The sequence below is a fragment of the Schistocerca gregaria genome, chromosome 2 (assembly GCF_023897955.1).
Source record: "Schistocerca gregaria isolate iqSchGreg1 chromosome 2, iqSchGreg1.2, whole genome shotgun sequence".
Taxonomy (NCBI): Eukaryota; Metazoa; Arthropoda; class Insecta; order Orthoptera; family Acrididae; genus Schistocerca; species Schistocerca gregaria.
The window spans coordinates 611,465,710-611,478,421 of NC_064921.1; the positions used below are offsets into that span (position 1 = coordinate 611,465,710).

The 12,712-nt window shown below is 43.0% G+C and overlaps 1 protein-coding gene across 1 annotated transcript in view; it reads left to right on the forward strand.

The window, feature by feature from the left end:
* Window positions 1-5,229: 5,229 nt before the first annotated feature.
* The window catches only part of LOC126336256 (sialin-like), a 65,557-nt gene continuing 58,074 nt past the window's right edge, over window positions 5,230-12,712 (forward strand). The window contains exon 1 of the mRNA XM_049999752.1: window positions 5,230-5,345. Coding sequence (XP_049855709.1) covers window positions 5,303-5,345 — 43 coding nt within the window. The 5' untranslated portion in view covers window positions 5,230-5,302. The remainder of the gene's footprint in view (window positions 5,346-12,712) is intronic.

Below are 12,712 nucleotides of genomic sequence, written 5' to 3' on the forward strand. Positions count from 1 at the left end.
CTGTTGCAGTTGCCCGCACGTTAGCTCCTGTGCGATTGGAAGTGACATGAGTCAGGTAAGTGTCTGGTTTAGTGATGAAGGCACGTTTACCAGTCATGGCAAGGTTAAACACCGAAGTATACACTATTGGTCTGTCGACAATCCCCGTTGGCTTCGCCAGGTGGAGCGTCAGCGACCATGGAGTGTAAACGTGTGGTGTGGGATAGTGAACCATCAGCTCATAGGCCCGTTTTTCATAGACGTAACACTGAACACGCGCAAGCGTCGCGGTCTATTAACAGATCATCTTCCACGGACGCTAGAAAATATTCCTCTCCAGACTAGGAGGAATCTGTAGTACCAACATGATAGGTGTCCAGTCCATTGTGCACGAAGCACTACAGCAGGGACGGCCAACAACGCGGCACGTGTGCATGCACGCGTGCCGAGCTATCACACGCATGCGGATCGCTCCATTCTGACGTCCCACGTCCCCCACTACCACACCAGCTAACTGCGAGCGCATGCGCTGAACTACGAACACGCCGCATGCGACAGTGCATTCGCGTAAAGAATACCACCCTGCTAGCATGTGGCTTAGTTTCATATTACGACATTTGATAACATTAAGCTCTGTTCAACACATCATGTTGAGCAATACTTAATCTTTGTTGGCTGTTGGCTGCAGAAAAATAACAATAACGCTGGGTTTGAAACTGCATTACACCAACAATATCGTGCTTCTCACATCGTCACTCGTAAAATTCTTACAACATTTAAGCTGAGATATAGGATCGGACGTAAAAGTAGTCCACAGCATGCAGTACGATGTGGAATAAGTCGTTCCAACTACATGTGAAACAAGCAAATTTTATTATCTGGAACTACTGTACAGAATTTGCAATAACTATAATTCTCAACAAAACATATGACAAATACAACAAAATTATCACCATTAATTGAATTATTTTTGGTTCGCTGTAGACTTGATAAAGTTCATATCCGGCACAAACTGACGGCACACGGATAAACGTAGACAGTTTCTCGTATTTTCATCACTCAGATTGCCACGTAATCGTGACTTATTTAGTTTCATAATCGAAAAAAACCTTTCGCACACGTATGTCGATCCAAACGTTGATATAACTTTGCAGCCTCATTTCCCGAGGAAAACCTTCGTAAAAAAAATTGTCCTTTAAACGGGATTTACACCACAGATCGATCAATTCCATTTGCAAATGCATTGGGGCACTGAAACGGCAAAGGGTCTAGAAAATAGTTCAAGAACAGATGTCAGACTGGCAGTGTCCTGAAAACGTTTACAAAATTGTGCCTGTAGTTCGTCCAACACAGAAACGAATTCGTCAGAAGTTGCGTTTTCTCTGACTTTAGAGAGCGTAGGAAAATGGGCGGTATTCTTTGTCATGAGTCGTTCCTTCCACAATGCGAGTTTCTTATTAAATGCATCCACTTTTTTCATCAGATCAGAAATAAGCTCCGTCTCACCTTACAACGTCTTATTGAGAGCGTTCAAGTGTGCAGTCAGATCAACTGAAAAGGCGAGGTCTGCAATCCATTTTGGATCTTCTAATTTTGACCCTGCCTTTCCTTTTTTCTTCAGGAGCTCAACAACAGCGGGTCTTAAATTGAAAAATCTCTCGAGGCATGACCCTCGACTTAACCAACGTATTTCCCAGTGGTAAATAACATCTCCGTACTCTTCGTTCAGTTTCATGAGAAACTTGAAACTGACGGTGTACTATCTCATACGACTTCAAAACATTTGCTATGGTGACTACCAACTTCATCACGTGCTCCAAATTTGCATATTTAGCATAAAGAGCTTTTCGGTGTGCAAAACAATGATTCCGTACAAATCTTACGTCGATCGTCCTAGTTTTTTACACAACAGTGCTACAAGCCTATTTTGAGCCCTCGAATTTCTGGCGCTCCAACCGTGGTGACCGAAACTAACATTTTCCAGTTCAGGTCAACCGCTTCAACTGCCTCTTCAACTGCTTTTAGTAAGTCGGTACTCCTCGTTGTGTCTTTCATTGGTACGAAATCTAACAGTTCTTCCGTCACGTGCAAATTTGTGTCGACTCCACGAACATAAATCGCTAGTTGTGCTGTGTCCGAAATGTCGGTCGACTCGTCCAAAGCAATCGAGAATGCAATAAACTAGCAGGCACTATCAATTAATTGCCTGTAGACATCCGCTATTGTCTGTCTGGAAAGACTAGTTTCACTAAACTTCTTTACTTCCAGTGGCGTAAAAGAGTTCCGGAACCTCAACAATAGACTCCTTGATGAAATCACCATCACTGAAAGGCTTATTCGCTCTTGGTATTTTGAGCGCTATTTTGTAGCTTGCTCTTAAAGACAGGTTCGGTTGCAGGCTAAAAAAAAAGGAAACAAAAATTGAGTGAACTCTAAATTCGAATTATAACGACAAATATGTACGAATACAAACATCAGAAACACAAAGATTTGTAAGGGGTACTCACGTCCGGTCCGTCTCGCTGCATAACACTACGTCTTCTTAATTCCGCCAACTTGTTTGATCTATCAGCCCCAACTAAATCATTAAGTTCTTTCTTTGTATGTGGTGTTATAATGCTGTTCTATTACAAATTTGCGGTGCCCAGCAAGTATTCGACTGCATAATAGACATTGAGAAATTTTATCTTCTCTTCGAAAAAATATTGCAATTCCCATTCAGCCCAGAAGGCTCGTGGCGTTGTGTCACTACCCCGCCTCTTTGTGCGTGAGTGTTCCATTGCAACAACCACTCTACAGTACTTATAAACTTCCTACGAATCGGTAAAAAATATCGAGGAATAAACATGGCTGCCACTACGAACCAACTAACGCACCCTATGCCGGATGAAAAGATGTATTGCACAGCTAGTCTAATGTCGCGCCGTGCCGAGCAGTGCCGGGAAAGACCGAGGAAAGTCGAGTAGTGGCGAGACGGACCGAGCCCTGGACTGCACGCGTGCAGCACATCTGTGCACGCGTGCAGCTTGGCACGCCGCGGCCGTCTCTGCACTACTGCATATCTTCACGAACTGTTTCCAAATCGTTGGACTGGATGAAGAAGAACAGTACCTTGACTGGCTCCTACCCCAGATTTGAGGCTTGTAAATTGTTTTCTGAAGGGAAAGGTGCAAGACGCTACTTACAAGGACATACCAACAACACCCGATGCTACGCAACGACGTGTTACTGCAGCCTGCTCGGACGTCTCGCTGAAATGCTAACACATGCGCACCAGTCGTTCCATGCCAGACTGGCAGTGTGTATTGCTGCTGCCAGTGGTCATTTTGAACACAATCTGCGATGGCCAGTTGTCTCGTTACTGGTCAGAATCCACATAATCAGTGTATGCACTTGCGTTGTTCTTTAGTGCGTGCTCCCACAGGTATTGGACGACGCACTATATTCATGCAACAAATACCACTGACATTCTAATTAACCCTACTTTTAGTTTATTTATGTCAGTAGGCTTTGTTTCATTTAGAAAAGCGTATGTTTGCACAAACAGTACACTTTCTAAGTATTATTACGATCTGTTGATCAGTAAGTAATACCAGCCCCTGACTACCAACCCATTCAGCGAAAACCGCACATAAATAGTAGTTTCCACTTCTGCAATATTTCCTGTGTAAGTTTTAGGTGACTCACCATGTATACCCTTAACGTTGGCTTGTACGGTAATACGGTGCATATTTTGATAGCACAGCATAAAGTACCCAGTTGTCCTCGCAGACTGGAGCTTTACCAGCGCAGTGCTGAAATTAAAGACGCTTTGATATTTCCAGAAGCCAAAACTGATGACAATGCTCGGTGCTAACAGTGGAAAATGCTCATTCACACATGAAATAAGTCAGCACTTACCAGTTCTATCAGTAACTATTTCCCAGAACTGCAGAATTGACAAATGTTTCGACTGTGTTTTAAGTCGATTTTCAGTCGACGAAGGGATGTTTTCAGAGGGTAAATTTCACGCCAAAGCAGAATTTCTTGGACTACATGAAAACAACACACTGGAGATGGCTTTCACTAAAACGGAACTGGTAACATTTTCGAGAAAGATTGATGACGAGTATCCAATATTTTCAGATAAAGCCCCAACTTGCATGTGCGATAGTAGTTTTGCGTCCATGGTGGCAACGAATGTAAAAGAAAAGAATCGATGGAACTTGGAACACGATTTACGGTGTGCGTAGGCAGAAATTAAACAGAATATACAAATGACTATAGGAGATCAATAATACGATCACCCCATAGACTTCCATTATTTCTTAGTTCAATATAACATCTACAAAAACATGTGAATTTATTTTGAACGCTAGTGAAATGATGTGTATTTTCCTGAAACGTTTAAAACAAGAATGTTTAAACAGTTTTTACCAATTTAAACGTTAGTTAGATACCAAACTTGGTTTTGGATATTCGTTTCTATATCGTCTCATTCAGGGGTAATGGTCTCAGAAATGTTGGTAAATAATATTCTACCGTTATAAAATAACTAGCTGTTTTCAATGACAATTATTTCCAGTTCGTTAAAATTACTACATTATCATCCCTACACAAGGTTAAAACATATTTTTTTTCAACTGAAAACTGATTACCCTTAATATTCCCCCGAAATATTAGGCAGTACTTTACGGATAAGCTGACGGCCAGTAACATGTGGTATGTGTACTATATGCACCCGCCCCCTTTGTTAACTCATGCATTGATAAAATGAAAACTTAGGTAAAATCTCGAATATCACATGGGTATAACTCACACAACAAATGACGATGGCGTAGAGGTCTTCAGAAATGCTATAAATATCTCACGTATTAAAACATCTAACCAAAAATGCAATTACTTCAGAAACATGAGTTTTTTTTCCATTAGGTTATTGCCAAGATACCCTGCATATAATGTGAAACAATACTGAAATAGCAGAGGTTCATTCAGTAACCCGAAACTGCGACACACAATATGAAAAAATCTTCAGTAGCATCGTGTTTATCTAACGGATGCGAAAATTATCACATAAAATTTAACTGTCAATTGTCCTCCCGTGCACGTCAAAATGACTGTAATTGCTACTGAAAAACCCCGTTGAAGTGTCTTTGAGAGATAAAAAGATAAGAAAACTCTGAATTCTGTTTATCGGTTACTTTATCCCTGTGATATCTTGTTAATTGATTTGGGTGAGAAATTTACCTAACCATCGTAGCGAGAGCCCTCAGTGCAACGGCTGGTAGGAAAATAGACGGACGTTGTCTTAACCCTTGCCGCCGCTGCACCACAGCACGCGAAAATGACCGTCGACGCTGGAACTGCAGCTCGCCCTGGTCGCAAAGGTGAGGAACATGACGTGGATAGTATTCTGGTAACTGTTGTAAGGACTCTCATTCAGAAAATTGCTATGCTATACATCTAAGTGGCTAGATACGGCTGTGAGACTCTACTATTGTACTTTCGAAGTTACGCCAGTTCCGTCACATTTCGTGAGTGCTTTTGTCTACTCTGGATTTCAGAAAATCTGTCTGCAAAGAATTACTAGCGACTCAATCAACGTATTTCTCTATTCACGCTTGAAAACAGCAAGTTCATAATCAAACTGAAACGAGAGGCTAATTTGTATAAAGTTCCGTTGCGTTACCAAGACATTCCACATGACATTACCTGAAAGCACTACACTGCCACAACCAAGGTTCTCACACTTTACAGGCACTGAAGAGATCCAATCTGTAATATAAACATTTTCCTTGGTCCAATACGTGCACAGGGTGAGTCGCGTAAGACGCAGTACCCATTTTATTTCGATATCGAAACGAGGTTTTCGGTATATGATGTTAAGGTGGAGAGGCTGGTGGTTTTGTTGCGTTGTTAATACTTCTAACTGTTGTGTCAACCGAGAAATAAGAGTGCAATGATAGAACGCTTGTTAATGTTGGCGTTGAAACATTTGCAAAAGCATTTCTAAATTGTGCTAAAATTGAAAGTCAAGAGGTCTGGAATCAGTTATTCTGGTGTAAATAAGTCAAAGGCTCCATTGTTATATTACGCATCAAGAAGATAGGGCTACGGTGCTATTTCCTCGTGTACGACACTGATACAGGATCATCTACGATTGTTATAAATGAAACTACTATATGTTAACTTCTTGAGTAGCAGAAGTGGATTAGGAAAACTATTCCAGATATGTGCACGTCTTCATGTTTAAGTGAATTTTGATTTTTATTTTTTGGAAAGAGTCGAAAGTTTTGATACAACAACTAAGTATCAGAGCTTCTCTTGGCGGGGTTTACACTGCAGTAGGCATTTATAGCACATTACTAGGATAATTTTGCACGGAGTTTCAAAAACAAAATTAAAAACACACTTGTTTTTTCAAGTGAGTTCGAATTCGTTAAAAAGTCCATCGCTACGTTTACCTAAAGAAATATCTGCTTCAATATCTCGATTGATACAAGGCAAGGATGATTAGCAACATTATGTGACCCTCTGCGTACTATCATTTTCTGAAAACCTCGTTTCGATAACTTCAACTTTTCACGAAACAAAAGGAATGTTACGTTTCACGTGGCTCACGCTGTATATAATAACTTACTGAAGTCATTTTTAAATAGTTGGCATATGACATAGCAAGCAAAGACGTAACCATACGATTCTTTACTTTTATATGACGACCTCGTACCCGCTTAGCTATGAAATATTTCTACTTTCGGTACCTTAAAAAAACTATCGACATTCGATTCAAAAAACGATTCAAATGGCTCTGCGCACTATGGGCTTAACATCAGTCATCAGTCCCCTAGAACTTAGAACTACTTAAACCTAATCTAAGGACATCTCACACATCCATGCCCGAGGCAGGATTCGAATCTGCGACTGTAGCGGCCGCGCAGTTCCAGACTGAAGCGCCTAGAACCGCTCGGTCACAACACCCGGCTATCAACATTCGAATACGATAGTGAGACTTGTTAAGCAAGAAAGTTGTAGAGTCAGAGAGTATTTGAATGTCCTGTGACCAATCAGAAAGCCTATTTTATGGTCGCTTGGATCTCTCTCAGTACTCGTTTCGCAAAATCGGCAAAAGAAACATATCGTTTAACACCTCATCTTGCACGGAAATGGAATATTATTCAGCCATCCGCTGACACAGGGCCTCAGAGACATTTAACTGTACGACGCCGCAGCGAAGCTTACTCCAGTTGCTCATGCAGCTGTTAAAAATCCATATCATTCGCAAAGACATGTCCCATTCACACTAATATTACCACCGACAACGTTCGACGTTAACGTAAAACAACCACGTGGATGTGTGTGATGTCCTTAGGTTAGTTAGGTTTAAGTAGTTCTAAGTTCTAGGGGACTGATGACCTCAGATATTAAGTCCCATAGGGCTCAGAGCCATTTGAAGTGCGCACCACAGCCCATAAGACGGCGGGGGCGAACGACGGCTGTAGACGTGTGTACAAGCGAATAGAGGTTCAACTGTCGAGCAACTAATCCTCCAGATGAACCAAGGAGCTACCAACGACCGTTCAGTGAACGTTGCTGCGTATGGGCTTTCGCAGCAGTTGCCTGGTTCATGGACCCAATCTAACTGCTGTTTGCCAGCCGGAGTGGCCGAGCGGTTCTAGGCGCTTCAGTCTGGAACAGCGAGATCGCTACGGTCGCAGGTTCGAATCATGCCTCGGGTATGGATGTGTGTGATGTCCTTAGGTTAGTTAGTTTTAAGTAGTTCTAAGTTCTAGGGAACTGATGACCTCAGATGTTAAGTCCCATAGTGCTCAGAGCCATTTGAATCATTTAACTGCTTTTCATCAGCAACAAATGCTGGAATTTGCACGTCAGCATCACAATTGGACGTCCACTGAGTGGAAGCAGGCAGACTTTTCAGATGATATGCATTTCATAATTCATTGGACAGATGGCCGTTGGTGTGTGCGGCCCTGGAGTAACCATCGGAAAGGTCCAGGCGGGACAAGGGAGCGTTAAAGTGTGGGGAATGTTTTCGTTGCCTTTCCCTGGGTTATTTCGTCATTCTGGGATCAGTACAAATAAACGTCTATCCTTGGGGATAAGTGCACCTCTACATGCTGTTTATTTTTCCTCAGCACTATGGCATCTACCAGCAGGAGAATGCCAGGTGTCACACAGCTCTTAGTGTACGTGCGTGGTTCGAAGGGCCCCAAGTCGTGTTTGCCGTACTCCTTTGGCCACAAAATTCCCAGGATTTAAACCCAATCGAGAATCTGTGGGACGATCTCGATGGGACTGTTCGTGGTTCAAATGGTTCAAATGGCTCTGAGGCCATCAGTCCCCTAGACTTAGAACTACTTAAACCTAACTAACCTAAGGATAGCACACACATACATGCCCGAGGTAGGATTCGAACCTGCGACTGTAGCAGCAGCTCTGTTCCGGACTGAAGGCCCTAGAACCGCTCGGCCACAGTGGCCGGCAACTGTTCGTGCTATGGATCCTCAACTTAGAAACCAAAAGCAGCTGGCCACGAACTGGAGTCGGCAAGGCTCCACATCCCTGTCGGTATCTTCCAGAACCCCATTAACTCTCGTCCTACATATTTCGCGCTGCAAAAGTGGTAATTCAGGCTTCTGGCAGGTGGTCACATTAATGTATCGGTGCTGTGCATAACTGTGGTTTCAACGTAAATGGCACTTATTCCTAACTCAGTTTACTTTTCGTGCATACAAATGCAATAGTAGCAGTTAGTTCATTAGAGAAACAATTACGTCTACAAAAGTGTTGCTCACTACTACACGATGCATCTACTGTGAACACATAGGGGAGACCAGGGCGGAACAACCCGCCTAACGTTTGGAGCAAATGTTTGAGATCTCAGCGATGAAAAAACATTTCGGAAAAATTAGGAGCCGTTTATACGAACATTTTTGTAATATAATTTTCAAATGAAGATAACATAAAAGAATATATTTCGTTTGTTATATTAATAAACTAAGAATGTATCGTTAACTCCGTTCCGCCCGTATACAGGGTGGAATGGACCCTGGTTTTCTATTTAATTTCTTCGATGAGACGTCTTACAGATAATCTGGTCTTCATCGTCCTCACTATCTATGCCAGCACACAAGTTACGTGAGCAGTGCGTGATCTTATGACGTGCAGTCCAAACCTCAACTGAAGTGTAATACAAGTCCTTGCAATGTATACATGGTACATCTTTGTAGTCTTCGAATTTTCATTTTCTCTAGAGTCAGTTTCTTTTTCTATAGTCTTCTTCTTCTTCTTCGGTGGGAGGCCTTTTTCTTGTCCTTTCACTTTCTTCTTCTCGAGCTAGCAGCCAGATCTTTGCTCTATTGTTTTTAGATTCTTCAGCTTCCGAAGATTTTTTTGTCCGCTTCTAGTAGACCACTCATATAGGGAGATGATGCGAGAACAGCGGTCTTACCTCTCTTTCGTGTCATTCATTTCTGCCTTGGTGTAACTCTGGCTATTGGCGTAACATTTTACGGGCTAAAAGTAGGCAATCTTGACGCAGTGGAGTTGTTGATGGATGAATGTTTTTCGCGGACCAGCTTTGTATCTCCATTTTACATACATAATGACGTACCGGCTGCCAACGAGAAAGACAAAACATGGGGAAGAGTCCGTCAAATAAAAAGTAACCTGGGCGGAACGGACTATACCAGTAGACCGTTGCACCCCAAAGCGTATCTATTGAGAAAATAGTCAGTGACCACCATAAACAATTTTTCTCCGACTGCAATGTACATGAACATAGCTAAACATATCCTGATTTAGGTGGACTCAACATTGATTGTGAAGAAAAAACTGTGAGAGATTTGCTTAGTTGTAAACGGTCCAGTAAGTTATGAGAGATCGGGTAATTCGCTCAATTTTATAGGCAGACTATGTAACCGGTGCACGACGAAAGTAGCAACCTTACTAAGCCACAATAGACATAAGACACTTGCCAATTTCAGCACACTATAACACATATAGACGAAATGAGACTAACGAGGCCCTTATATCCTGGTAGTCCGTTCTGCCCTGGTCTTCCCTACAGTACGTACATATATGCTTAATTTAAAGATATTTTATATCAAGGCTTTTTTTGAACCCGTAATTTCGAAACTTTCCGTGATTTAATTAACATCATGCATACTATTTTGATAAGATATTCTGTAGCTGTTTTGTTGTTTGCTAACGACGTTGGTGCTAATGGAACTGGTTGTCGTAAATGATGTAAATGTTTCAGCATACTATCGTTCATGATATTAATCTTTAGCCTGCCGTTGGGTTGCTAATTTATCTACATTGGTCATCAAAATTTCGACACCAGGAATGAAAGCGAATAACAGTATTCTCCTTATTGTGTGTATGCATTAGAGCAGAAAGGATACATGACTAAATTACTAGACGATTTGGAAGTATACATGGGGTTGTATATTTGTACACAACGGTAAGGAGAGGTAGGCTGCAGAGAGGTACCATAACTGCGATTGTAGGAAAGCTGAGCAGGAGTGTTAATGATTAGTGAACAAGGTAACATAACAGTCAGAAGATTTACATAACTTGTATTTCTTCAAGCGTATGAAGTCTCATTACAAATAAGCAGCAATAAATAAGTCCAGCTATTACATTAGCAGAACGAAAGCACGAGCGGTGGCGTCGGAGCCACGAATAGGCGGCGTCTGCGTAGCGTCTCAGAGCGAGGAGTCTCCAGGTGCGAGTGGGGTGTGGGGCTGCCACCAGCGCCCTCTATTGTGGCGGCAGAGCACGCTTATAGTCCAGAGGCGCTGGAGGCGTGGCTCAGCATGCATGTTCCATTGGGCCTGCCAGACCCCGAACGATCGCTGTTGGCGTCTGACGGAAACCTGTAGTTACATTGACAACTTTGACGCCTGTGTGGTGGTATCGATAGATGATACCACACGTGTTGCGAATTTTAGCGCACAGAGCTGCGACCTCTGGCACCAACAACGTCTCTGACCCGGCTAGGCACCGAAGCAAACTGAGCTTGGATGGCATAGATGGGTTTGTCATTCTATTGTGTTTCACTTCTGTGCCACAGCTCGTCACAGATCCTAGCGAGTGGTGGCGTTTCAATCTCTCAGCAACCCATGGCTAAACAGATGTTTTCGTTGGGTGACAGACCTGTAGACAGTATTGGCTAGGGTAAAAATCGTACACCCTGTGTATTGAGGTAAGCCGTGACAGTACTGGTAGCATGCGGTCTTGCGTTATCGTGTTGAAAGATAACACCCTGGAGACCTTGAATATACAGCACAGTATCCAACTTTAACGCTTCAAAACTGTAGTGTCTATTCTCCAAATTACCCACTATGTAAACCAGTGATGATTGTCTTGTATACCAAGTGACACTCCGTACCATCACGCCAGGGGTCAGACCCATATGAGGCCGAAGTAAAACCTGGCAACGTTCATTCCATCGCGAAGCTGTACGAAGAACCTGTACTCGCCTGAAGACAGTACGACAGGCCTGCCATGTGTCCAGTATTGTCGTTGAGCGCGTTACTGTCGCTGCAGCCGTCTTTACTGTCCTGTCACAAGTCAGTTTCTTGGCTAAAGGTATGACTGAAGGGCAAGAGGCACATTCCATATTCCTAGCTTTACAAAAAGCGTTAGACACGGTGCCCCACTGCAGGCTGTTAACGAAGGTACGAGCACACGGAATAGGTTCCTATATATCATTTCATTCTCTGTATACGGGGTCAGCAGCAATCTGCTGCTGTTTGCTGATGGTGTCGTGGCGACGAGCAGGTGTCATCCTTCCATTACTGCAGGAGGACACAAGATGATTTAGACAAAATTTCTAGCTGGTGTGATCGAAAACAGCATTAGTAGTGTCCTGCTTGGCACAGTCAGATCGATTTAATATCTGGGCGTAACTTTGGACAGCAATATGAACATGTGAGGATTGCAGTGGGGAAGGTGAATGGTCGATTTCGGTTTATTAGGACAGTTTTAGAAAAGTGTGGTTTATCTGTAAAGAAGACCGCATATAGAACATTAGTGCGACCCATTCTTGAGTACCGCTCGAGAGTTTGGGATCCGCACCAGATCGGGTTAAAGGGGCTACTAAATTTGTTACCGACAGGTTCGAACAACACGCAAGTGTTATGGAAATGCTTCAGGAGACTCAAAATGGAATCCCTGGAGTGATGGCGAAGTTCTATTCGTGGAATGCTACGGAGAAAATTTAGAGAATCGGCTTTTGAAACTGACTGCACAATATTCCAACATCTGCCAGTGTACATTTCGCACGAGGACCACGAAGAAAAACAGAGAAAAAAGAGAGAGAAATTAGGGCTTGTACAGATGCATATAGATAGTCGTTTTCCCTCCCTCTATTTGGGAGAGGGACAGGAAGTGAAACATGGTACCCTCTGCCACGCACCATGTGGTGGCTTATGGAGTAAGGTGTAGATAAATATGCAGATGTAGAAGGGGGTTGTGCGATCTGACGGCCGAGCGAACATCGAGTCTGTCGTCTTGGGCGCTAGCGGCGTGTGGCTGTTGAGACCCTGTATGACCCTTTTGACCCCATCGCTCCTATATTCGCATGACAGCTGCGAAATCTCGACCAACGCGAACAGCAATATCGTGGAACGATAAACCAGAGTCTTGATAGGTCGCGATCCTGCCGGTGTCAAATTCCAGGTATATGTTTCTCCTTGAGCTTCTCACAAACAAACAACATTCAAATGCG